Below are 27,202 nucleotides of genomic sequence, written 5' to 3' on the forward strand. Positions count from 1 at the left end.
CTTATAGTTTGAAATAAGGGCGTAATTTCATTATGTTGAAAATGGATATCTAGTTTTCCCAGCACCTTTTGTTGAAAACACTTATCTTTTCCCCCATTCAATGGGTGGCACTCTTGTTGAAAATCACTTGACCATATATGCAAAGTTTTATTTCTGGGCTTCTATTCTATTGAATTGGCCTATACATGTGTCCTTATGCTAGTACCAAACTGTTTCAATTACTATTGCTTTCTAGCAAGTTTTGAAACCAGAAAGTATGACTCTCCCAACTTTTACTCTTTTCCAAGATTGTTTTGGGTTTTGAGATTCTGCATGAATTTTAGGATAAGTTTTTCTGTTTCTGCAGAAGAAAAAAAGTCATTGGAATTTTGACAGAGATCGCATTGAATCTGTAGATCACTTTGAGCAGTATTGTCATCTTAACAATATTAAGTCTTCTGATCCATGAACATAAGCTGTCTTTCCATTTATTTAGGCATTCTTTAATTTGTTTCATCAGTGCCATTGCATCTTTAAACTGACAACTAATATCTTTCAACCCTATGAATATTTTCCTGATCCTAAATTTTTCTTAGTGTGGAGGGGCACACACTGCTATTGTGTTAGAGATGATATATCTTTATCATGAATATGAATTAGAATTGCTTTATGTGTCCCCCTGTTTCTTATATGAGTTTGCTTCAAAGAGGAAATTTTCTTAACTTTCTTAAATTACTCCTCTTCTTTCCATCTTATGAGAATTTTTCTTAGTAGAGTGACTCAAAAGAGGAACAACTACATTTACTAGGATTTGGGATGAGTTCTGTCAAAGATCATATAAATCTTTGTTGAAAATGTGAAGATCACAGGAAAAGAAGATGGGAAATTTTGTATGTAGTGTAACTTTTTTTTTGAGAAAGGTAGAGAATTAATATGTCCAAGGTAAGGAGGAAGCCTGTGCCAAAGGAAAATAGTCAAGTGTAGATGTTGGATCACTATGTTGAGAATCTATCTCACCATCAACTGCAGGTTTTCTTCCTCAAGTCACAGACTTGCAGGCTGGTAGGCCCTTCTGTCAATTGATCTCAGCAGCTCTACATCTTGCAGGAATTATTGCAAGAGTCTGGCATGTATATGACATGCTTACCAATTTGCCAGCAATGCAAAACATTTTCCCTGTCATACTAGTTCAGCTGTTTTTACAGCATTTTGGAAGAAAAGGGAAGGTTGAAATGTGTAGAACCAGATCACCGTTTTTAACTGGAAATTTCACATTTCTTGTAAACTTTGCAAGAGGAAAAAAACAAAGCATAATGAAACAACTGTGAGTCAAAAAATTACTATGTCTTTTCCAACTCAATGGCCTCACTTCACTGCTAAGAAAATTATTCTCAGAGAGGTTGAATTATTTGCCTAAATTCATATAAGTAGTCAGTCAGAGTAGGATTTTTTTTTAATTCACAGAATTAAAATGTTTAAATCCAATGTTTTTTTTTTTATTACATTACATCAGTTCAGTTCAGTTCAGTCGCTCAGTTATATCCGACTCTTTGCGACCCCATGTTCGCAGCATGCCAGGCCTCCCTGTCCATTACCAACTCCCAGAGTTCACTCAAACTCACGTCCATCAGGTTGGTGATGCCATCCAGCCATCTCATCCTCTGTCGTCCCCTTCTCCTCCTGCCCCCAATCCTCCCCAACATCAGAGGCTTTTCCAGTGAGTCATCTCTTCACATGAGGTGGCCAAAATACTGGAGTTTAGCTTCAGCATCATTCTTTCCAAAGAACACCCAGGACTGATCTCCTTCAGAATGGACTGGTTGGATCTCCTTGCAGTCCAAGGGACTCTCAAGAGTCTTCTCCAACACCACAGTTCAAAAGCATCAATTCTTCAGCACTCAGCTTTCTTCACAGTCCAACTTTCACATCCATACATGGCTACTGGAAAAACCATAGCCTTGACTAGACAGACCTTTGTTAGCAAAGTAATGTCTCTGCTTTTCAATATGCTTTCTAGGTTGGTCATAATTTTCCTTCCAAGGAGTAAGCGTCTTTTAATTTCATGGCTGCAATCACCATCTGCAGTGATTTTGGAGCCCCCCAGAATAAAATCTGACAGTTTCCACTGTTTCCCCATCTATTTCCCATGAAGTGATGGGACCGGATGCCATGATCTTAGTTTTCTGAATGTTGAGCTTTAAGCCAACTTTTTCACTCTCCTCTTTCACTTTCATCAAGAGGCTTTTTAGTTCCTCTTCACTTTCTACCATAAGGATGGTGTCATCTGCATATCTGAGGTTATTGATATTTCTCCCAGCAATCTTGACTCCAGCTTGTGCTTCTTCCAGCCCAGCGTTTCTCATGATGTACTCTGCATAGAAGTTAAATAAGCAGGGTGATAATATACAGCCTTGATGTACTCCTTTTCCTATTTGGAACCAGTCTGTTGTTCCATGTCCAGTTCTAACGGTTGCTTCCTGACCTGCATATAGGTTTCTCAAGAGGCAGGTCAGGTGATCTGGTATTCCCATCTCTTTCAGAATTTTCCACAGTTTATTGTGACCCACATAGTCAAAGGCTTTGGCATAGTCAATAAAGCAGAAATAGATGTTTTTCTGGAATTCTCTTGCCTTTTCCATGATCCAGCAGATGTTGGCAATTAGACCTCTGCTTCCTCTGCCTTTTCTAAAACCAGCTTGAACATCAGGAAGTTCATGGTTCACGTATTGCTGAAGCCTGGCTTGGAGAATTTTGAGCATTACTTTACTAGCATGTGAGATGAGTGCAATTGTGCGGCAGTTTGAGCATTCTTTGGCATTGCCCTTCTTTGGGATTGGAATGAAAACTGACATTTTCCAGTCCTGTGGCCACTGCTGAGTTTTCCAAATTTGCTGGTATATTGAGTGCAGCACTTTCACAGCATCATCTTTCAGGATTTGAAATAGCTCCACTGGAATTCCATCACCTCCACTAGCTTTGTTTGTAGTGATGCTTTCTAAGGCCCACTTGACTTCACATTCCAGGATGTCTGGCTCTAGATGAGTGATCACACCATCATGATTATCTGGGTCATGAAGATCTTTTTTGTACAGTTCTTCCATGTTTTCTTGCCACCTCTTCTTAATATCTTCTGCTTCTGTTAGGTCCATACCATTTCTGTCCTTTATCGAGCCCATCTTTGCATGAAATGTTCCCTTGGTATCTCTAATTTTCTTGAAGAGATCTCTAGTCTTTCCCATTCTGTTGTTTTCCTCTATTTCTTTCCATTGATTGCTGAGGAAGGCTTTCTTATCTCTTCTTGCTATTCTTTAGAACTCTGCATTCAGATGCTTATATCTGTGCTTTTCTCCTTTGCTTTTTACTTCTCTTCTTCTCACAGCTATTACATAGCTTACCTAATTCACTGTATCTGTATGCATATTGTTATCCTTTTTGTTATCTGTGGAATAATTAAATGGTAGCAACTACTATACATATAATATGTGGAAATACAGAAGTATATATGCATTTGTGTGTACATATATATGTGTGTGTATATATATATAATCTTCTATTAATTGCCTATTATGTACTGACAACCTAGAATACCTTTTTCAGTTATAAGAGAAAATAATAATATCTACCTTGTAAGGTTGCTATGGGAATTATATTATTTATTATGTTTTATGTAGATGGGGATACTGAGTCAGAAAAGGCTCAAGGCCACTTTACCGTAAATGTAGAAACCTGGATTTGAGCCCGGGAACCATGGCCCCAGTGTCCCACATGCCTAATCACTGCACTATAGAGTTTCCCACAGTTTTAATACTATATACAGTTTTAAATTAAAAATAAACCTAAGCCTACATAACTCACCACCCCAAACCCTCTGACTTCTTCCAGAAAGCAGTTCCCCTGAAACATGTGCCCTCTACACATTTTATCTTTGCGGTCTTTTAACAACATAGCTTGGAAATAGTCCTCACAAAGAGGTACAGAGGTAGAATCAGCAATTGGCAGATGGGGTTAAGAGGTTAAGCATCTTGCTTATTGCTTAAGGAGTTGGAGAGAAAGCCAAGAACGCTTGGCTCAAACTGCTGAGTAGAAACCAAGAGACCACACTTCTCTCTCCTTCCCAGTCAGCCTTTGGTTTGGTTGAGAGTGTGGTTTTGCCATCAGTATCATGGGGGAAAATGACATATTCTGAACACATCACTTGATTCCTGGAGCAGAATGATTGCAGGCTGTCATTACCAAGGGGCATAATTCTGAAAGCTTTTTCTAAATTTAAAAGTAACAGGAGAGAGAAAGAGTCTTCAGATACTTTGTGCTTGAAAGCACCTGGATTCATTCCATTTTGAAGTGCTTTTCATGCAGGTACAAGAAGATTTGATGACAAAATAAAGAGAAATGGAGCAGAGCACTTATTTACTCTCTTCTCCTTTTGACTGAGAGATAATATCATGGTGTCTCACTCAGTCCATGGGAAGGTCCTTACCTCTCTGTGCCTCTGTTTCTCTGATTGTGAAATGAATACTGTAACGATCATCCCTACCTCCTAGAAGTGTTGGAAGGATTAGCAAAGCCAGCCACCTAGTAGATGGTGCTGTTACATTTGTGGTTATTGTTGGGGGTTTTAACAAAGAATTAAGGAATCACCCTAAATCCTCATGGACATATCCCACTTAAATCATCATAGCATAGCCAAGAATAATTCAGAGCAAGTCCCCAGCCCTCCATGCCTCACATCCCTCTCTGAAGCTTTTAACCTTTGGCTGGTCTCTCCCTACACAGAGGGATATGGGTAGAAAAGACTGCTTTGGCATGGCGTCAGGTAAAAATGATTGTTTCCTTTGTCTAATGGTTCTAGCAAGACTTCCTCCAGATGGGAGCACACAGGCAATGTCTCTAGAGGAAGTTTTTCTAAGGACTTCTCATATTGAATCTCAATGATGGTAAAAAAGAACCCACCTTAAAGCAGTTCAGTAGGTCTAGGAACAGATGGATGTGTGAGAGCAGAGTGGTCCTGCGCTTCTCATAGTCTCCCTCTGGAGGACTGCTTTTAGGAAGGACAAAGAAAAGGCATAGCCTTGGGGTCCCTAGGTTGAGTTTGAAGTGGCTCATCAAAATAAGAAATTTCCTCAACATCCTTCCATCTTGAAAATGAATGTGCATTTGTATTCTGTTCTGTAACACACCAGTGTTTAACTTCACATAAAAATCATGTTGCGTCCTTTCTCAAATTTTGGAGTATAATCTATGCCCTAGGAAAAAACATTATACACACACACACACACACACATCTTCTGTGTCTTTGTGCACAGTTCACTGTCCTGTACCAAGTTTGGATGCCACATATGTAGTAGAGACAACACAGACTTTGTACCAGGACCAGCCTCGGCTCCAGTCTGGGCTCTACCAGCATGTACATGTTCTGTACCTCTTAAATCTGTTTTCTTTTCAAATGAATGATGAAGATAATAAACACCATTGGGTGGCGTTGTGATGCTTTGTGAAGTAATGCATGGAAAGAGCCTCGCAGAGACCCTAGCACAGCATGGATCCTCAGGAAATACAACTTCCCCTGCTCACCCACTATCTGGCATGTGGCATAGATAAAGGATAACATCTGACAGACCAGCAGCCACAAACATTCTTATCTGGATGAAGCCAGCAAGGCGAGCTTCAGAAATAGCAGCATCAAACATGGTAGAGTTCTCATATTCAAATCTAGATAGCTAAGACCAACACATTTTCTGTGGGCTAACCAAAAAAAATCTGCTATTGGTCAACATCTGGCTTATCCATCACCTCCTAGTCCCTTGGCCTTCCGAGTGGGAACTTGAACCTTAGATTTAGCACTCCCTTTGACAGGCTCAGAGTGCTTCCTTGTGAACTGTGGTTCAGCCTTTGATACTCACCATCAACAATTTTTTAAAATTATTAAATATTTTAAGTATAACAAAAGTATACAAAGAAAGGATTGTAAACCCTCATTATCCACCACCAAGCTTATGAAATAAACTGCTACATGTTTTGACACCCCCCTTTCTTTTATCAGAGATATTACTATCCTGAAAGTAGGATTTATCATCTTAATGACTGTTGTGTATTTTTGCATACCCATGAATAATGTATTTTTTCATATTCAGTTATATAATAAACTACCATACTGTGTTCTTCTTGAGCTTGCTTTTTACACTTAACATCATGTTTTTGAAACTTTTTCTATGTAGATACGTGTAGCTACACTTGGTTCATTTTAACTAAGGTATACTTTATGTTGCATTGCATTATATTGTAATAATGTACCACCATGTACTAATCTATTCTCTCATTAATATACAATTAGTTTGTTTCTAACTTTTCACCATTATAAACAAAGTTGCATTGAACATTCTTATACTTGTCTCCCAGAAGGTGGGAAACAAGATTTCTCTGATATAGAGATATATACTTAGGGATTGAATTGCTAGGTCTTTGGTATGTGAATATGTAACTTCAGTAGACATGAGTTAATTGTGCTCCAAAAGGGCTGCACCAATTTACACTGCCATTAGTGATTATAAGAATTTTCATTTCCCAACATTCTACCGATGTCTTGTGTGATTCTCCTATTCTTCTAAAACAGATATGCCCACATTTGACTTGTGGATTGGATTATCTAGTGTGAACCTAGTATGCTCCTACCTATTCCCACCTCCAGCCCAACATTGCTCCAAAGTGTAACAAGGAAGTCCTATCTTTTGGAGAGAACTGTAGCTTTTTCCAGCGTGACCAGAACAGCAGACTCTTGTCTATTATCTACCATAGAACTGTCTACTTTCAGCTTCCATCCAAGAAAGTGACTCTGGACTCCTCATTCTCTGTTGCTCAGGATTTGGCAGAGTGTCACTCTATCCTCTGCCCCTGCAAACACTCCTTGTGGTCAGTAGTACTAAGCTCAGGTACATCAAACTGACCATCTTAGATGCCACCAGCACCAGGAGAGACCCTGTCCTTACTGAACTAAGAGGAGTATGGAACTAAAGGTTCTCACAGGATAAAAATATGTATTTGGGCAACCCTGACTATAGAGCCTACTTTGCACTACTCCCGTCTCTTACAAAATATGACTCAACTAGGGGAAAGGGTTAGTGGTGGGGAAGGTCTTACAGGGATTTGTTTGCAGCCAAGTAGTGCCATAGGAAACTGCATGGTGAAAACCACTCTGCAAATGAGTAATAAACCAAAACAGAGCTGTATACAGAGGAGTTTGTTTGGACAAATTTATCATGTTGCCCTGTGATTAAACTATTGTTCCTGCCCTTTATGCTAGCTTAGGACAGCTCAGGAATTTGGAAATTCCTTGATGGGCTCCTTTTAATGAACTTCAGTTACTGGTCTGCACTTGACCCTCTGTCGTACTGTAGACTACTCCTGCCTGTCAAATGTAGCCTCTCCAGTTACCAGCAGATTCCCAGGTTCTGCTTCTATTTCAACCATTGGTCCTAACATAAAATCAGATGCAGGACTCTGAGCTGGAAGGAAGCTGGTAGATCTTATAGTTCCACACTTTCACTTTGCATTTGACAATGGCAATCCACTCCAGTACTCTTGCCTGGAAAACCTCATGGGCGGAGGAGTCTGGCAGGCTGCAGTCCACGGGGTCGCTAAGAGTCAGACACGACTGAGCGACTTCACTTTCACATTTCACTTTCATGCATTGGAGAAGGAAATGGCAACCCACTCCAGTGTTCTTGCCTGGAGAATCCCAGGGACGGGGGAGCCTGGTGGGCTGCCGTCTATGGGGTCGCACAGAGTCGGACACGACTGAAGCGACTTAGCAGTAGCAGTAGCAGTTGAGAAACCAAAGGTTGACATGTATTAGAAGTGGCAGAACTAGAATTCAATTCAGTCTGTCTTCCTGCAAAGTCCATGCTCTTGTGAATGGTACTGAAGCCATGGGAAGAATGAGACTGCTTTGTAAGACAGTGTGAAAAAGTGAAAGTCGTTCAGTTGTGTCTGACTCTGCAACCCAATGGATTGTAGCTCCTCTGTCCATGGAATTCTCCAGGCCAGAATACTGGAGTGGGTCACCATTCCCTTCTCCAGGGGTTCAGTGTAGATGTAAGAATAAGGGGATCTGGGTCCTGGGGCACTCCAATCTTTAAAGTTCTAGAAGAGAAGGAAAAGCTTACTCAGAAATATGAGAAAGGACAACTGATGTGGGAGATGGAGAGAGGATGCTACAATGGAAGTCAAGAGAAGAAAGCGTTTTTAATTGAGAGAGAGGAGTTAACTGTGTTGCTGTTAGAGAGTGAGTAAGAGGAAGGCAGAGAAGTGACCACTGAATTGAGAATGTGGAGATCATTGAGGACCTTGAAATAGGCAGTTTCAGCAGAACTGTTGAGTCAAAAGTCACTGCAAAATGTGCTAAAAGGTGAGGGGTTTCCATTTTAAATTGAGGGGTGAAGACATTTTTAGCCCCTTTTCTTGCAAAAAGCACCCACAATCAGGAGAAGGTGAAACAAAACTACAAAGTCCATCTTTGAAGAAATTAAAACCATAAGAACACAGGACAAAAAGAATACAGAGAGTGGCAAGCAATGTAAGCAGTGTGGAGAGAAGTCATATGTAATAAGAGATACCGAAGAGGAAATAGCTTTGTAGCCTTGCAGAACCTTGGAAAGCTCAAAACCTGGAACTGTCTTCTGCTACTGCAGAAGGCAAGAAAGTGGTACAGGGTGAAGACTGGAACATGTTTAAAAGTTTATCTAAGGATCTTTTCAACCTTCAGAACCACTTGCTTCCACTACAGTTTGAAAAATTCCCCCTTTTCCAACCCCACTAGAAAAGAGAAGTGTATTCTCTGGCAAAATTAAACAAGAAAGGTTTCATGGACAGATACCACACAAGGGAGATTATGGAGACATATGCACAACGAATATTGCTACTTCCAACCCTCTCCCTTGTCAATTCCAGAATTAACACCTACGGAAAGAGTTTGAAAACTACTTCACTGTAGAAATAATCATTTCAGAGGGGTGAAAATGTTCATACCCTGATGCATCAGTGGATGACCCATCCAACAAAGAATCCTGTTGATAAAAGCTGATCATCCACCAGCTGGTATGCCCCACCATGCATGCAAGTTTTCTCAAGTGGCACTAGTGGTAAAGAACCTGGCTGCCAGTGAAGAAGATGTGAGAGACGTGGTTTTGATCCCTGGGTCAGGAAGATCCCCTGGAGGGGGGCAGGGCAATCCACTCCACTATTCTTGTCTGGAGAATCCCATGAACAGAGGAGCCTGGTGGGCTACAGTCCATAGGGTCACACAGAGTCAGACACAACTGAAGCAACTCAGCACACACGCACACACCATGCACACAGAGCTTCCAACCAGTCTTAGTCTTGTTCATTCACTATGAACAGATAGATAAAGATCACTTTACATTTGAAATCTTTACCAAGAAAAACTGGGAAGCAAGTACTCTTTCAAGAAGTTTTGTTTTGAAGAGACATGTAAATGAATTGGTCAATAGCTAGAGGGACATGTGAGGTCACAGAGGATTTATTTTGTTAAGATGAAAGGTACTAGAGTATATTTATATGCTGGTAATCATCTCCAGTATTTTTTTCCTGACTTGAAACAAATGTGTAGTCGCAAATGTTTAGAAAAAGCCTTTATAGTATGTCTGCTTCTAGTTAGGATGTAGAGACATGTGAAAAACCTTCATTTCCATGGTCAACCAGAAAAGCCCAGACAAAATAAAATTCATATGTTCCACTGGGGCTAGCAAACACACAGGAAGCACTGAAGAGATGAGAGAGAAACAAGCCCAGAACTGAGCAGACATCCGCAGAAGCTTCTGTACTTGATGGTGGCTACCTGATCTGGGTTTGGGAAATTAGAAATGTGGGTGACCCATGGACAGACCTCTCAGGCATGAGGAAAAGTCAGCTGAACCTTAGACAACAATGTGCACCAGAGAGATGGATTATCTTAAAGGGCCCCAGTGAAGAAAAATTTCTCAGCCTAATAATTCTTTCCTTTCATCCAAACCTCTTCAGTTTCCCAAGAAAGTAGTGGTGAAAGAGTTGTTGAAAATGAGAAAGAAATCACTTAATCCCATGGATACTTGTGGTGCTTGCTTGGATTCCGGAGTCCTAAGTCAAGCAAAATTATCTGAAGCTGTGCCTAACTCCCATCTCAAATACAGAAAAGATCACAAAGACAGGGCTGGGAACTGGGTTAATAACAGGGAATACAATCTAATTAAAGCCGTATCCCAACCGAAGATCAACCTAACTCAAGAGAGGATCTAAACATTGAGCACCACCCCGCCCCCAGCTCACAAAGATAAAAGGCTTACATCTGCAGTGAGTCAAAAAAAACAAATCAATATTATACCTAAGTTTCCACTGCTTTTAAAAAAGTCCATCCAGAATTCTGTATCCATTGAAAACATCCTTAAAATTAAAGGCAAAATCAAGACGTTTCGAGAAAGGAAAAATAAGCTGAGAGAATCATTACCAGCATATCTGTTACAAAATAAATAAATAAATGTTAAAAGAAATTTTTCAGAGAAAAAAATAATACCAGGTGTAAACTATCCATAGCAACACATAAAAACAACCAGAAATGATAACTATTTTCTTTTTCATTTATAATTTTATTTATTTGTTTTTGACTGTGCTGGGTCTTTGTTGCTGCGTGAGTTTTTCTCTGGTTGTGGTGAGCAGGGGCTACTTCTCTAGTTGTCGTGTGTACAGGCTTAATTGCTCCCCAGCATGTGGGATCATCCCGGACCAGGGATCGAACTACTGTCTCCTGTATGAGCAGGTGGATTCTTCACCACTGAGCCACCAGGGAAGGCCAACTATTTTCTTAATTTCATAAAAAGATGATTATTTAAGTCAGAAACAGTTAACACTGTATTTTGGAGTATATTACATACAGAAGTAGAATACATGACAACAATAACTCAAAGGATGACAGAGAATTACATGGAAGTATAATACTAAGAGGTTTTTCCATTATATGAGAAGCGGCATGATATTAACTTATTATAAAATAAGGATAAATATCATAATCCATATAGCGACTGCTGAAAGGAAATGAAAGGAGGATATCACTAGAGATCCTACAGATATTAAAAGAGAATGAAGGAATGAGAAAAGTAATAGAAATAAATTCAACAATTATAATGGATATTAATAAATACCTATGCATGTTACTATAGATAAATTATACTAACTTTAAAAAATATAACAATGGATCTTTGGTTCAACATGCATCCTGATGTCATTAATCATACTGGCCTACTCTGAGATAAAAGTCGTAAAGAGGACATGATGTTTATACATTATACACAAATGATAAGAGTTGGTTATGGGACTTCATGACTCCAAAGTAGCAGCAAAATGTCTTTAGTTAATCTTTGCTGTTCTGTACAGTTCACTCTATGTTTTGGGTAGCCAACAGTGGAGCCCTGAGACATCTGGAAATGTTGTGAGTGTAGCATTAGTGGTTAATTGTGATGCATGTTTACTGTATTGTTGAGGTTCCAAAGCCAAAAACTGCAGGACATTTGAGGAAAGTCAGTTCCACAGAAGCTCTTTTACTAGGAGGCAAGAAGTGGCCAATTCAGAGCTGACGCTGGGTATCAAAGGGGGGTGGTAGAGTTTATTTTTTATAGACTGAAAATGTAGTAGACGTTGCCTAACCCCAAGGTGGATTTTGCAGTAGAAGAGTCACTGGGATACTTGGGGTAAAAAGTTGTTGAAGTGCTTCTTGATGTACTTATGTACATTCTTCCTTTAATGGTTTCATCAGCAAATATTAAAGTGTCACAATATAACTGGAATCTCAGAAAGTAATCTTCAAGAAATGTAGAAAAATTCCCAGAGTAAGAGAAAGCCCAACAGACACTGTAACTGATTCTCCCCACACCCTCCCCCTACAAACCAGCATCGTACTGGGTGCAGAGTGAGTGCTCAGTAAATAGTTGTGAAAATGAATGAATGGATGGATGGATTATCCAAAGTGGAGTCATTCATTCAGCAACAAATCACTCAACTACGTCCATCATTAAGTATTGCAGGAGTTGCAAAAGGAACACAAGACATGTGGCCTGAAAACCCTTAACTTCTAAGTAGGAACACTGGCAGACATGTGAAACCACCAAGGAAAAGAGGAGACTCTTTAATAGCAGCCTGTTTTTGTAGGATTCCCAGACTCTCTCATTTCCCAGGAAGATAACATTTCATTTGGTAATACCCAAGTTCTCAGAGAGGAGAGGTTCTTATCAACCCCTTTAAAAGACCTTTCTCCAAGCTTTCTTTCATTTCTAAGAGAGCATGAAAAAAATAGGTCTTTATTAATAGTTCTATTGTCCCAGAATTAAAACAGACCCACAATTTCCATGAAACCATCTGTTCTGTTTGCTTGGATGTTGTGGGAGCTTAGAGAAGGGGCATGGAGTAGGGAGATGGGGCCATAAGTCATCTGATCTTTTACCAACTAAGGGTGGTGTAAGGGAAGTGTGACCACTGCTTGGGACCAGTGAGCTCATCATATCTTGCCGGACACATCAAGGATAAGGACAGCTCCCAAAACAGCCTATGCTTGTTCTGGTACCAAAAAAATAGAAAGCTCAAGAAAACACTTGTAAGGAAAGGAAACAGGCTTAGAGAAAACACCCCCGTTCCCAGACATTTTTTGGCAGAGAAAAAATACAAAGCAGCCAGGGAATCTTTTCCACACCCCCAGTATCCCGTTTTTCTTTCCTCTTTTTAAAGTTCCAGTTTTAACACAATACACCAATTTTAGTGTTACCAGAATTTCCTAAACCTCACTAGTCAATGACCAAAGACAAGACCACATTTACTTTTTTGGTTCACATTTCCTTTCAGTGCCCTATCTGCGTCCACCTAATTAGAAATTATCCTCCGACTCCATATTGCACCTCAGCTATACCAAGGAGTTTCAGCGTATGACCCCTATGACTTAGGAACAAACCCCAGTTTTCTGTCTCAGCTGCACTCTCCTATCCCAGCTTCACCATCCTGCCACCTTTTTGGCTCTGGTTGCTGTTGTTCCGTTGCTCAGTCGTGTCCGACTCTGCAACCCCATGCACTGTAGCACACCAGGCTTCCCTGTCTTTCACCAACTCTCAGAGCTTACTCAAACTCATGTCCGTTGAGTCAGTGATGCCATCCAACCATCTCATCCTCTGTCGTCCCCTTCTCCTCCTGCCTTCAATCTTTCCCAGCATCAGGGTCTTTTCAAATGAGTCACCTCTTTGCATCAGGTGGCCAAAGTATCGGAGTTTCAGCTTCAGCATCAGTCCTTCCAATGAATATTCAGATTTGATTTCCTTTAGGATTAACTGGTTTGATCTCCTTGCAGTCCAAAGGACTCTCAAGAGTCTTCTCCAACACCACAGTTCAAAAGCATTAATTCTTTGGCTCTCAGTCTTCTTTATGGTCCAGCTCTCACATCCATACATGACTACTGGAAACACCATAGCTTTGACCATATGGACCTTTGCTGTTACCCTCATGAAAAGGCTGACCTGCAGGGCAAAGCTGCCCTCTGCCAGGTGAATGCTAATGCCACCCTCCCCCTACCGTGGTGGCCTCATGGGGGACTCTGCTCTCACCTTTAACCCTCCTTCTAATGCACAGATCTATGCTCTTTCTCATAACCCAACAACAGAGTTGAGATTAAACTATGGCTTTTAATGGAATTTATTAAAATGTGGGAGTTCTGTAAAGAGGTACAGCATAGAGAATGGTTTATAATCACATGGCCCCAGGCCTGGCCTACAGTCAATTACTACCAGGTCAGCTTCTGCCTGGCTACTGTCCACATGTAGCCAATGAAGCCTATTCCCTCCTCTACCTCTTCAGCAAATATTTTTTGAATGTCTGTAATGTTCCAGGTATGTCATAAACACAGAAGATCAGTGGAGACCAAAACAGACATGGCCCAACCCTCATGGAGTTTAAAGTCTAGAACTGAAACAAATGAACTAAACTGAACAGAAGATGACTTATAAAATGTCCCAAGTGCTAGAAAGCAAAAATTGTGGGATGCCCTGTAAAGTCTGATTGAGGGAGCTAATTGTCCAATGAAGCTACTTTGAGCAATTGATATTTAGCTTGGGATTGAAGCCTGGGAGAGAATTAGCCCAGTGGAGAGCTGGGCAAAGACTATCTCCCATCCCTAGGCAGCAGTAACTGCAGGTGTGAAGGATCTGTTGGAGAAAGGAGCTAGGGATGACCAGTGGCACTCAAATGAAGGGAGTAGCGGCAGAGTGGTGCAAGCTGAGACTGTCAGGGAGGGAGAGAACCATGCCATGCAGGCACTTGAAGATTGTGGTAAGGATTTGAGGTCTTATGCCAAGTGTAATCAGTTGCTATGAAGGGTTTTGAGCAGGGGAGTGAATGGCATGTTTTGACACATAGTTTAAGAACACGTGGAGATTGGACAGCAGAGGGTTGAAAAGGCAGTCTGATAGCTAATGACTTTCCCAATAGTCTAAGTAAGAAATGATGGTGGCCCAGGCCACGAGGTAGGCAAAAGAAATAGACGCGTCAGTCTCAAGATATCTTTAGAACACACCTAATGGAATCTAATGTTAGATTACATAGGGGATTAGGAGAGAGGGGAGTCAGGTAGAGGAGGTCAGAGAAGGCTTCCTGTTGGATGATTTGGGCAGCTTGGCACGTGAGCCGATATCTGGGCACTGATAAGAGAAGCAGACATTAATCTGTATGTCTCCCAAAGTCTAAGTGCAGTTCAGTTCAGTCACTCTAAGTTACTTGACCTTAAATATTCCACCTTAGAAGCATCAGCAACCTCAGTTTAAACCCTATTCAGTTTGTCTTTTAAAACTTCCAACCTGACGATCCAGTCTCACCTATGAGCACCCTATTACACCAGTTTAACAAAATATTAATTCTGTGTTGGGCTTCCTCTTTAAGCAATTACCAGTATATACAAGTAATAAATTTTATCCATTCATTTGTTCATTCATTTATTCAAGAGAGAAATAGTTTATCATAATGACTGAGGGCAGCGCCTCTAGGTTGAAATCTCACCTCTGCCACTTGGTAGTGAAGGAGCTTTGGACAACTTCCTTAAAGTCTAGAGCTGAAACAAACCGAGGTTATTAGTTATATAATTAGTTATTAGTTTATAAATTAGTCATAAAATGTCAACTGTTATTAGTTAAAAATGTCCTAAGTGCTATAAATCCAAAATTGTCGGGTGCCAATGTGAAGTCTGATTGAGGGAGCTAATTTGAACTGGGGAAGTCAAATGACTATTAATACTTTCAGCAATATAGTGACTCAGTTTCCTTATCTGTGAAATAAAGATAACTCTAGTATGTACCTCAGAGAGCTATCATAATGCTTAAGTGAATTCATTGTATGTATTTTTCAAACAGTTTGACACAGTATTAGTACACAGATGGTATTAAAATTTGCCATTGCTCTTCATTAATTCAAGTTTTACTGAAAACTTCTCACTGTTCTATGCTGCTTGGCAAAGTAGAAATCCAGGCAAAAAAATTTTTTGTCTTCTAATCAGGCAGATTTGATGTCAAGCCTCTGTTCTCTTACTTATCTAACCTCTCTGAACTCGTTTTCTTACCTGAGGGCAGTAATACCCACCTGGAGTGGTTATTATGAGGATGAAATCAGAAATCTGTGTAGGGCCTGTATCTAGTGGATGCCTAGTGAACATTAGCTTCCTTCCTTGCTGAAAAGAACTTTCCCTACCCGGTCTAAAGTGTGCATCTCCAGCCTCTGCCCCTAAGGAGACCCCAGTGGGAGGTAGAACGATTTCAAACCCTTTATGGGATTACTATTCATGAGTGAAGTTCATTTTTTTATTTTGTCAAAAACTACACTTTCTTGCCCTTTTCAGCATAGTGTGGAGCTATTTAACTGATGGGAATGGGAATGTGGACATCTAACATCCCTAAGGGAATGGTCCACAAAGATTCTAATTGGTCCCCTAAGCTTCATGTTTTCCACTGCAGTCAGACCCTTTCCCAAGACCATAACCCACTTCCTCTTCCTGCACCACTACCACCTTGAGCAATCAAAGTAAGAAAACAAGGACTCCAGCCCACAGAAAACACTGTTGGTGTCCTGGGAAGCCCAATTTGCCAGGGTCTTTATTTTCAAAGCTGACTACTTGGTTTTCTCTGGCACAGCGGTGCTGGTGGCATTTTGCTCCAAACGCCTGTCCCTCCCGCCTGTGGTCCTTGTGGTGGCCTTGCCCTGGGTTGTTAGTACCCCCCCCTCTCTCTGGACTACATGAGCCCTTTGCATCTGGATATGAAGTTGCCTAGGGTGGGTATGTTTCCTTCAAGACCAGCTGCATCTCAAGACTTGTTTCCAATGTAGAGTAAAAACCTTGTCCTGTTCCAGGGAACAGAAAATTTTCACCCACAGATTCCTGAAGAAGTGTCCTTTCCCTCAGTCCCTGGAATCTCATTAATTCTACACTATGGCTGGCCCTAAATTGATGATTTACTACAAAGACTTTCCTGCCAATAGGCTTTTAGGGGACGAATGGGGTAATATAGACTGTCCTTGGAGATAAAGACTAATGCATGTGACTATCAACAGCAAAAAAAACAAGACTAACAGGGTGTCTTTGGATTTCAGGGAACAGATCCGTCAAGGGCTAGAAGAACTCCAGAAGGTTCTGCCAGGAGGAGACACTTACATGCATGAAGGATTTGAAAGGGTAACTTCAAAAAGAGTTTTAAACTCCAAATATAGATTGTGATGTAGAAACATCAACACAGGGATGGCTGATGAGATGAGACACATGTTTTAACGGAACTGAGCCACACTCGATGGCAAGAGTAAGAAAGTTTCCCATAAGTGTGTACCCAATAACTCCATCCAAAAGAGCTGAATAAATGAAATTCCTTCCTCTTTCCCTGACACCGGATGAAGAATCTCAGCTAATGCTTGGCTGATGCTCATGAATCATGCCACACACAAGTCCTTTCTATTCCAGGGGTAGCCTTTCTATATATTTCTTCAGAGGTTGAGACAGAATTTCATCATTTCAGTCTTAAGAAAAACAAGTCCCAGTCTATGAGAAGTAAGATATCCAAGGTAACTTTAGATGAATGTCATCCATTGGTATTTGAGTGAAACCTGGGTGAGTTCCATAAAGAATCAAGACTGACCCAAGACTGTGGATCCAACATCAGAGACCACTGCCCACTATGGCTTTTGTTGTAGCAAAGAGTAGATATGTCTAATGACTTTTTCATGTGTTTTTCAGGCCAGTGAGCAGATTTATTACGAAAACAGTCAAGGTAAGACTATATTCTGAATTACCATTATGATTAACTTTTTCTGTTTCCTTCTGAAAAATTACCTCAGTAATTTCCTGTTTCAAAAGACACATATGATATTGCTTCAGATCCTTGAACACACACTTCATCACAGAGAAGGGACACATAGAAAGATGGCATGTACTGGGTCAGATTCTACTGCTCTGATGATTCCCCAAAAAGTTATATAAAACTAATTAAGATGTCATTATGGGCCACAGTCTGTAATGCTCATGACCAGTTTTGCATGCTGAATTCATCAAGTTAATAAATACTTGGATGAGTTAGTAAAGTCTTGGATTTTAATGTCAAATTTAATTTTCTTGTCCTTCTCTGAGCTCCAAGCCTCTTCATCATTGTGACTGGATATGATTTTAGGTTAAGATACCAGTTTGGCTTCATCGTTCCTTCATTTAAACGGGGAAAGGGCATGAAATGCACTTGCTAGTGTGCTTAGCACATGGAAATAATATTTATTATCATTTTAGTCAGTACACTATTACTACCCTGTCTTTCATGGGTAACATTTCTCTCTCTGAGGCAAATCTCCAAAAAGAGAGTCAGCACTACAGTCGGGACTTTTCTCCCAGACCTGTAGAGGTGTCCACTTCCTATTTTACTCTGAACTGCAACAAATAAGACAGACGCAGTATCTATAGCAACACTTGTTAATACAAAGACATCATCCGCAATGGTGGCTCAGATGTGAGCTCAGATGTGCTCAGATGTGCCTCCAGTGTGAGACACTCGGGTTGGATCCCTGGCTTGGGAAGATCCCCTGGAGAAGGGAATGGCCACCCACTCCAGTATTCTTGCCTGGAGAATTCCATGGACAGAGGAGCCTGGTGGGCTACAGTCTATAGGGTTGCAGAGTTGGACACAACTGAACAACTAACAATGTTACTAGAAGTTTCTAAATCACTGACAGAATTCTAGTAAGTTTTGACAACTGCTGTAATACTTCCAGTCAACTTGTAAACCATAATGACTGTTACTCTTTGCCAAACTCTTCAAGGTGTGTAGCATGCAGTGAAGGACAGCATGTGAGAAGGATACGTGGATGGCCCAGGTGGTCAAGTTTGCTCTTGGCAAGAGTCAGTTGGACTGTTCCTAGGAAATAGTCATGTGTGATTCCCTGTAGCTACCCCCAGCTATCAGTCCAGTGACCAATTTACAAGGTTTGGTCTTTTTTAAAGATAAGACTTGGCAACCCAGAAACAAAACATGTTCCCCCTTAGAGTTTGTTCCATATTCTTCTTCATGCTGGAGCTACTTCCAGTCTCAAAAGAAAAGGTGCTGATTCTCACAATACTGAACCTCAGATGGTACAGCTTCAAAGGGCTGAGGGGGTTTCCTTGGTGTGGCAGGATGAACTGAGTGGGTCTGTGTTGTTTGAGCAGGATACAGGACAGCCAGCGTCATCATTGCTCTGACTGATGGAGAACTCCATGAGGACCTCTTCTTCTATTCAGAGAGGGAGGTAAGAGACAGCCTGGCCTGTGTCTGACATACAAACAGGGCTTCTTCCTTCTGAAATGGGCTGCAGTTTCTCTACTTGGGCAAAAAGGATAGATTTTCTTTGTAAAATCCCCAGATAAAATAGAGTACCATATGTGAAAAATAATAACAGTTTATTTTTAAAGTGAATCCACATGTCTCACACATGGTGGGTATTTTTCCCTTTTACAAAATATTTGCATATTACTTTGGGGATAAAATATATCTGTCATGCCTTTCTTTATTGAAAGCAGTTTTGAAATACTATGTATCATTTTTCAACAAATCCATCGGTACTATTTTTCTTTCATTTCTACTAAAAACAGGAGGGGAAAGAATTACTTGAAATACGTAAAAGCCAATTTTGTCAAAATGTATTAATCACTGAAATTCTTACTAAGAATCAAAGCTGAACATTAACTGGTGACAAAGTAAATTGCAAGCTCTCCTTCAATATTCCTTTTTTCCTTTTCTTTATGGTCTTGAAAAGTACTCCCCACAGTAATTAAAGGAATTCTTTCTAAATGAAGCTTTCAGTTTGTATAAAGAGATTCAGAAAAAGAGGTTTGTCTAGGACTTGAAAGTGATGTTTATATTTAGGAAATTCTTTCCTTTCAAATTTCACGTTCAAGCTATATGTATAAGTAACCCAAGGAAACCAGTTCACCATAGAAATGTATTGAAGCCTCATTAGTGACAAAGGCTCATTCAGGACAACCTCGAAAGAAACACAATAAGGAGAAACACAGGTGGGGAGGAAGGGCGCTGCCAGCCTCTTGAGGGAAAATCAACCAGAGCTTTACCCTTGCCTGAAGCTCTTGACTACTATTTAATTTAAATTCAGCTTTCTCCACAAGTCAGAAGTATATATTCATTCATTCATTCAGTCACTAATTACTTAGAGTTTGACCTGTATGGGCACTTTGCTGGACTAGAGAAACATTGATGAGTAAGACACAGTTGCTGCCCTCAAGGACTTTACCACGTAATAACGTTCAACTTTTTGAAGCCTCTTTTGGCAAAGGACTTCCTGGGTGGCTCAGACGGTAAAGTGTCTGTCTACAATGTGGGAGACTGGGTTCGATCTCTGGGTCGGGAAGATCTGCTGCAGAAGGAAATGGCAGTCCACTCCAGTACTATTGCCTGGAAAATCCCAAGGACAGAGGAGCCTGATAGGCTACAGTCCAAGGGGTCGCAAAGAGTTGGACATGACTGAGCGACTTCACTTAACTCTTGGGCTTCCCTGGTGGCTCAGACGTTAAAGCGTCTGCCTGGAATGCAGGAGACCCAGGTTCGATCCCTGGGTTGGGAAGATCCCCTGGAGAAGGAAATGGCAACCCACTCCAGTTCTTTTGCCTGGAGAATCCCATGGAGGGAGGAGCCTGGTAGGCTACAGTCCATGGGGTCGCAAAGAGTCGGACATGACTGAGCGACTTTACTTTTTTTATGAGGATATTAAGTGGGTAAACACATTACTGTCCCCCATCTCTAACTTGTACAAAATTCTCAGTGGGGAGACACATGAGTAAATGATGACAGACGCTCCCTGAGCATCTGGGAAACAATATATTCCTATATGAAAATACATTCCTATATAGAAATTCCTAACTTTAAAAAAAGTTGAAACTATATAATAGGAATGCAAAATGGTTTATCTAGATGCAAAGTAGCAATCAAAGTAAAAACTCTAATAAGGGAATAAGTGAATATAAAATAAATGATAAGTGACAGGCTTAAAATAGGGATTGGTAGAAAAGAATTTTAGGTATGGCACATGCAAACTTAGAAAAATATTTGGAGTACCACTGCCAATAGAAAGAGGGTGTCTGAAACAGAAAGCTAAAGTTCAAGATACAGAAAGAAAATGAACGTTTCCATTTTTGATAATTCTATATAAAGCCCTGCTAGAGGAGAAATGTCATATAGAAGTTGTTGCAGATAAGGCTGGGGCTAGACTGTATCTTGGAGAAGGCAGTGGCACCCCATTCCAGTACTCTTGCCTGGAAAATCCCATGGATGGAGGAGCCTGGTGGGCTGCAGTCCATGGGCTCGCTAAGAATCAGGCACGACTGAGCGACTTCACTTTCACTTTTCACTTTCATGCACTGGAGGAGGAAATGGCAACCCACTCCAATGTTCTTGCCTGGAGAATCCCAGGGACAGGGGAGCCTGGTGGGCTGCCGTCTATGGGGTCACACAGAGTCAGACACGACTGAAGTGACTTAGCAGCAGCAGACTGTGTCTAAAAGTTAATTTTATCCTGAAAACAGCAAGAAATAATTTCTAAATTGAAGGTAAAAAGATGTATGTTTCTGTCCCTTCTAAAATTCAGGGTTAATCATAAGCGGGTTGGAGTACTAAGAAAGGGGGATAAAAGGACACCATTGAAATCAATATGCATATATTGGGCACCTATTATATGTTTCCTATCAATTATTTATTAATTTCCTACTATATTGACATATACCAAGGAATTACAAATTTTGTTTTCTATTCTGAAACAAACAACCTAGAAAACCTGGAAGAGTCTTTAATAAATCAAATATTAAAACAAAGCCCAAATCTGTCTATTATTCATTATGTTGCCTTCTCAATACTTAATTGTAGAGAAGGTCATAGGTTCACCCACTCAAATATGGACTGCAAATCCCATACCACTGACCCTGTGTCTTTGGGAATAAAAAACCCTTATTCACAAAGGTGCTGACATTGATGCCCATCTGTACTGTTCTAGGCCTCATGTGAGGAGCTCTGCGTATGTTATCTCATTTAATCCCCCAAACACTTCACAGAGCTAAGTCAAGCATCAAACACAGGTATATCAGGTTCCAAAGATTACAACCTTGCTGTCAGAGCATGATGCCATTACAAAGGAAGAACCTATGTCACTAAAAATCCATCAGAGGAACAGAAAAGATAATTATTTCCCCAGACTATTTAATATGACTTAGCCTACAGTTTCCTTTTCCTCCCTTTGTCATTCAAAGTTTCTCATCAAGACTCTACTTCTGTGGATCTTTCTCAGCCCCTCCCATTAGACTAATCACTCCCTTTGCATCTACCATATTGAATTAGAATATGATGTTCACTGGAGTATTGACTCTTCAGGGACAGGGACTGCCCTCTCCCTTATGGTACTGGCACACAGTAGATGCTCAATAAATACCTGGTTATTGCATTAGTCTGGCTGATCCAAAAGGACTACATTTGCCACTGCATCTCACTCTAATGTCATTTTTCATTGGCCCAGGCAAACAGATCCCGTGATCTCGGTGCAATCGTTTACTGTGTAGGCGTGAAGGATTTCAATGAAACACAGGTATGAACATAGATTTCTTCATGCTTGGGAGCATATTAAGCTTGTGAATGATAGAAAACATATGCATTTGGTGAGGAGAGTGCATCAGCAGCATAAATACCCTTTAGATAGATGATTTTTCCAGGAATGCTAAACAGGAAGGGAGTCATTGGATGTGTGAGGGATGTGAACCTATTTGCAAATACACTTGAGGGTCTTCAACACAGAGCATCTAGGCAGCATCCTTTCTAGTTGACTTTTAGTAGATGTTCAATTGCCAAGAAGTCAAAACAGATTGAAATTAACTTGGAAACAGATTGGTTTTTTTAAATTTATTTTGACAAATCTGATTTTCTTATTTAAATGGCAAACATCCCTTTTATCTCATTAAAAACACAATGCATTTTCAATACCCCTCCCATAAATGGAAATAATTGGCCAGTGGGCAGAAAAGTAGGTCCAGGTGTATATAAGCAAATTGTGAAAATGTGTTAGCAACCTAAAGGGTTGTTCTTCATAATTTATTTTTGTTTTGATAACATGGACAATGCTCATGATATGTCGCTAAATGAATAAAATAAAGTAACAAAAACTTTTGCGAATAGTATGAATCCACTTTTTAAAACAAAATATGATATTTGTATAGAAAAAATAGGAATAACTATATATATCAAATTAACAATAATAGATGAGGGATGAATGAACAAATGGGTAGATAGATAGATAGATGAATTATATGAACTTTTTTTAACACATGAATTATATGAACTTTTTTCTTTTTAACACTCCTGGGTTTTTTTAAGATTTCCCAATGATTGTGTGTTCCTTTTGCAATCAGTAAAAATCCTGGCACTGACTCTAACTGTGGCAGTCTCAGCACTAGACAGAAATTTGGGAGGAGAAAACCTCACAGATCAATTTCTCCTTCCTTCAGTCCTCTGCTCTGTCAAGCAGGAGCAGCCAAACCAGTCTTAAGGATTCTTCCCTCAATGAGCAGCTTGGGTCTAAGGGTCCCCATTCATTGACCTCACCCAACACCAAAGCTTGGATTTATTTTTAAAGTTGCTCTGAAAGGAAACCTGAGTCTGTTTGATTCAAATACAGTTGCCAATAGAAAAGTGGTTGAATGGGAGGAAAATGAGCCAATGGCCAGCCCCCAAATCCATAAATACATCAACCCAGGCCAAATGTTCATCTCGCTGCGCAAGCTTACCCCTGCTCCCAAGGAGACAAGCATTAAAACAAACGTAAAAGCTGGAGCCGACTCTCCGGACCCGCTCCAGAAGGGCGGCTGGTAAGCTCATTATGACTGAGGGCCTTGCAGTGAGGCCCTTGAGCCCAGGCAAGCCCTTCAGTTCCTGCGGGTTCTAAATGAGATGGAGCCCCCTGGACCCAGTGGCTTTTCCCGGTTCTCCGTGTCTGAACCTTACACGTCTCCGTGTGTGTTTGTGTTTGCTGTGTTCTCAGCTGGCCCGGATTGCGGACAGTAAGGATCACGTGTTTCCGGTAAATGACGGCTTTCAGGCCCTGCAAGGCATCATCCACTCAGTGAGTAGAGCAGCTTCCTCTGGGACTGCATACTCCGGCCCTTCCGGCCCTCTGATCTGCTGCCCAGTGCCCCCATTGCCTCTCGCTGAGGCTGGTGGTCTTGTTCTTGAGACACACGCCTTTGTACATCTTCCTATATGCTGTGCTCCACTTCTCCCTCCTGACTTTCACACCTGTTTCTATTCTTCTGTGCCAAGTCTTCACCCTACAGTGGAAGACTAAAAATGGAAGGGAGTCCCGCCCTGGCAGTGAGCCAGACTTCAGGCAGTTCCTATACTGGAAGCACTGTGGCCCATTGCTGTGCTCTTGAGTGACCTCAGCTTTCCCAGTCATGACTGACTGCAGCCTCCCTTCAGACCGTTGCAGGCTCAACCCCTATCACCTGCTCATCAGAGGTACTTTCCACCAGTGGTGTTCTCCCTTGGCTGCCCATTGATGATTATCTGAACGGGAGTTTTAAGATCTTCCCTGGTGATTTTAAAAGGTTTCTTTTTTTAATATTTAACTTCTGTTTATTTAATGAGTGGAACTTACCTGGAGTCACAACATAGGTTCTTGTTTCTCTGTTTTCTCGTGGCTCATTTGTTTGTTTAATATATATAGTTGATTTACAATGTTGTGTTAGTTTTACAGCAAAGTGATTCAGTTACACACACACACACACACACACACACACATATTCTTTTTCAGATTCTCAGATTCTTTTCTCTTATATGTTATGACAAGATATTAAGTATTGTCCACTATGCTGTACAGTAGGTCCTTGTTGGTTATCTGTTGTATATATAGTAGTATATATATGTTAATCCCAAGCTCCTAATTTATACCTCCCCCTACTTTCCCTTTTGGTAACCATCAATTTGTTTTCTATGTCTGTGGGTCTGTTTTTGTTTTGTAAATAAGTTCATTTGTATCATTTCTTTCGACTTCACATTTAAGTGATAGCATATATTTGTCTTCTGTCTGACTTACTTTACTCAGCATGATAATCTCTAGGTCCATCCATGTTGCTGCAAATAGAATTGTTTTTTTCTTTTTTATAACGGAGTAATAGTTCAACCTTACTGTAAAATATGAGGGTTTCCATGTTCCCCAGGGTTTGCACAGTCACCAGCCCTCTTTTCCATCACAACCTGGTTTTGTTTTGTTTATAATCATCCCTTTCCTATCAGTGAACGTGACCCGGCTTCCTGGATTTCTTTTCTACCCTCCATCCCCTAGCTAGACCCTTGGTCCAGCGGAATACTGGAGAATGCTGATTTTTGAAGCTTCAGCCAAAAGGCCTGTGTGTGTGCTGCACCTGTAATGAAGTCCAGAGTTGCTTAAGCCTCCACCTTTAGGTCTGGGAACCAGGCAGACAGCCAGCGGTATCTGTAGTCGGCGTTCACCAGGCTTTAGACTTGGGGTCCAAGGTGCAGATTCAGAGCTCAGAGGATCACTGTCCTTTTCAGATGTCAGTGTGGTTTTAATCCAGGGGTTACTCCTCAGGAGTTCAGGATCTGTCCAGCTCCTGCAGATTGACCTAGGAAGCCTCCAACCTGTTGTGCCTGATGCTCCCTCTCCCTCCCTCCAAGGTTTGCTAAGAACCCCAGCAGAGTGGAAAGGAGAGTGAGACGTATGAACTTTGGAGCTGGTCAGTCCAGAGTTTAAATGCTGGCCCGACAACTTATCATGTGTAGATCCTTGGATGAGGTATTTTCTTTTGTTCCATATTTGTATAGGGGATTAATGATAAGACATACATTGTAATCTTGTTTGAGGATTACAAGAGATAACACCAGAGAAAATGCCTAATATTTTTATCAAGCACATAATCAGTACTCAAGACATATGAATTATTTCCTCTTCCATGTCCCTTCACCACCACATGGGAAACCTTAGTGTCAGCTTCCTCCTGATCCTCTGAATTTCTTGAATATGCATAATGATCACGTGGAGAATCTTGTCTGCACTACCCATTCCCAGAGTCTGTCCCCAAGAGCTTCTATCAGAATCAATATGAGATGGAGCCTATGAACCTGCATCTTTTAAATCTGCATTTTTAGTCAGTGCCCCAGATGTTGTACATTCAGAGCATCGATATGTATGACCTTACATTTCCAGAACTGTGAAAAAATAATTCCACCCCAAGTTGAGAGCTCCTATCCTAAAAGTGTACATATGACAGATGTCTTCTTTAAGATGTGATTGCAAGAAAGAGAAACCCACCTAAACTACCTTAATCAGAAAGTGGAAATAATTGAAAGGGTAGATTATCAGTTCCAATTATGGATCCCCAGGTGAGGGACCCCTGGGGTCCTATAAATAATTCTGAGATCAATGTGGCACACTTCACAGTATAAACAACAAGAAATGTAATAAACCTGTAAAACAACACCCAAATAGTGATTTCTCCAGATGATTAAAACAGGATTCAGGCCTGATCATGAATCCTGTGGCAGCTCAGACGTGAACTGTTCTGGACTGGAGACTTCATGAGAAGTTGCTGCTGCTGCTGCTAAGTCGCTTCAGTCGTGTCCGACTCTGTGTGACCCCATAGACGGCAGCCCACCAGGCTCCACCGACCCTGGGATTCTCCAGGCAAGAACACTGGAGTGGGTTGCCATCTCCTTCTCCAATGCATGAAAGTGAAAAGTGAAAGTGAAGTCGCTCAGTCGTGTCCTATTAGTAGCGACCCCATGGACTGCAGCCCACCAGGCTCCTCCATCCATGGGATTTTCCACGCAAGAGTACTGGAGTGGGGTGCCATTGCAGACCTGAATTCCTAAAAGACCAGGGATGGGTGATGGATAGCTCCAGAGAAGAGATGATATGACCTCAGCCCAAAGAATGGAAAGGAGCAAACATTTTGAGGACAATAATCTGTCTGGGAGAGTTTGGGTAAAGGAGTCAGGAATAATGAGAAATAAACTAAGACACTGGGTTGGAAGCAGATTGATGAGAGCCTGGAAGGAATCTTAACTCCAACTTAGTGTAATCACTGAAGCATTTGAACATCTAACAAGTGACATTTAAGAAGAGAATCTGATAGCAGTGTCTCTGTTTATAAAAAGGATACTGAGGGGCCCCAGAGGCAGAAGCCCAGTCATGAGGCTACTGTAGAACTCCTTTCTTCAGATGTCTGGGTTCTAAACAGGGACAACTCTTACTTGTTCAAAGATTCTTACGAGTGGTATGCCACATCATTCAGGAGTTGGTTCTTCCCCAAATAATCTGAGTATTTTTATCTGTATAAATTGTGTTGTCTTTGACCGTTTCAGCCTTAGCAACTCATTCAAGCTCAGTATGAGCTCAGATGTTTGTAAAGCTCTCCCTACCCCTCCAGTAGAAATCACGCCAAAGATGTTTAAGAAACCATCCAAAAAGGGAAAAAATAATTTGAGACTCCAACCTTTTAGCTGAATGATAGCATTCTTGTGAGTTTTTATCTGGGAGTTATGCTGGTGGTTTCCATCCTTCCAATACTTGAAACCCATGTTTATTGCAGTTGTTAATTCATTTGCTTGGACAGAAAAATGAGGACAAACACAGCACAGCTCATCTT

At 40.9% G+C, this 27,202-nt stretch overlaps 1 protein-coding gene and 1 non-coding gene across 2 annotated transcripts in view; both read left to right on the top strand.

Moving 5' to 3' along the window:
• The window catches only part of ANTXR1 (ANTXR cell adhesion molecule 1), a 261,100-nt gene that overhangs the window by 43,799 nt on the left and 190,099 nt on the right, over positions 1 to 27,202 (top strand). The window contains exons 4-8 of the mRNA XM_052648002.1: positions 16,630 to 16,711; positions 17,264 to 17,297; positions 18,716 to 18,795; positions 22,063 to 22,131; positions 23,578 to 23,658. Of these exons, the coding sequence (XP_052503962.1) occupies positions 16,630 to 16,711; positions 17,264 to 17,297; positions 18,716 to 18,795; positions 22,063 to 22,131; positions 23,578 to 23,658 (346 nt within the window). The remainder of the gene's footprint in view (positions 1 to 16,629; positions 16,712 to 17,263; positions 17,298 to 18,715; positions 18,796 to 22,062; positions 22,132 to 23,577; positions 23,659 to 27,202) is intronic.
• On the top strand, positions 20,053 to 20,124 carry TRNAS-GGA (transfer RNA serine (anticodon GGA)). Its single transcript has one exon. It is a non-coding gene; the product is annotated as a tRNA-Ser (tRNA).

Source organism: Budorcas taxicolor, chromosome 11 (genome assembly GCF_023091745.1).
Source record: "Budorcas taxicolor isolate Tak-1 chromosome 11, Takin1.1, whole genome shotgun sequence".
In the NCBI taxonomy this organism is placed as follows: domain Eukaryota; kingdom Metazoa; phylum Chordata; class Mammalia; order Artiodactyla; family Bovidae; genus Budorcas; species Budorcas taxicolor.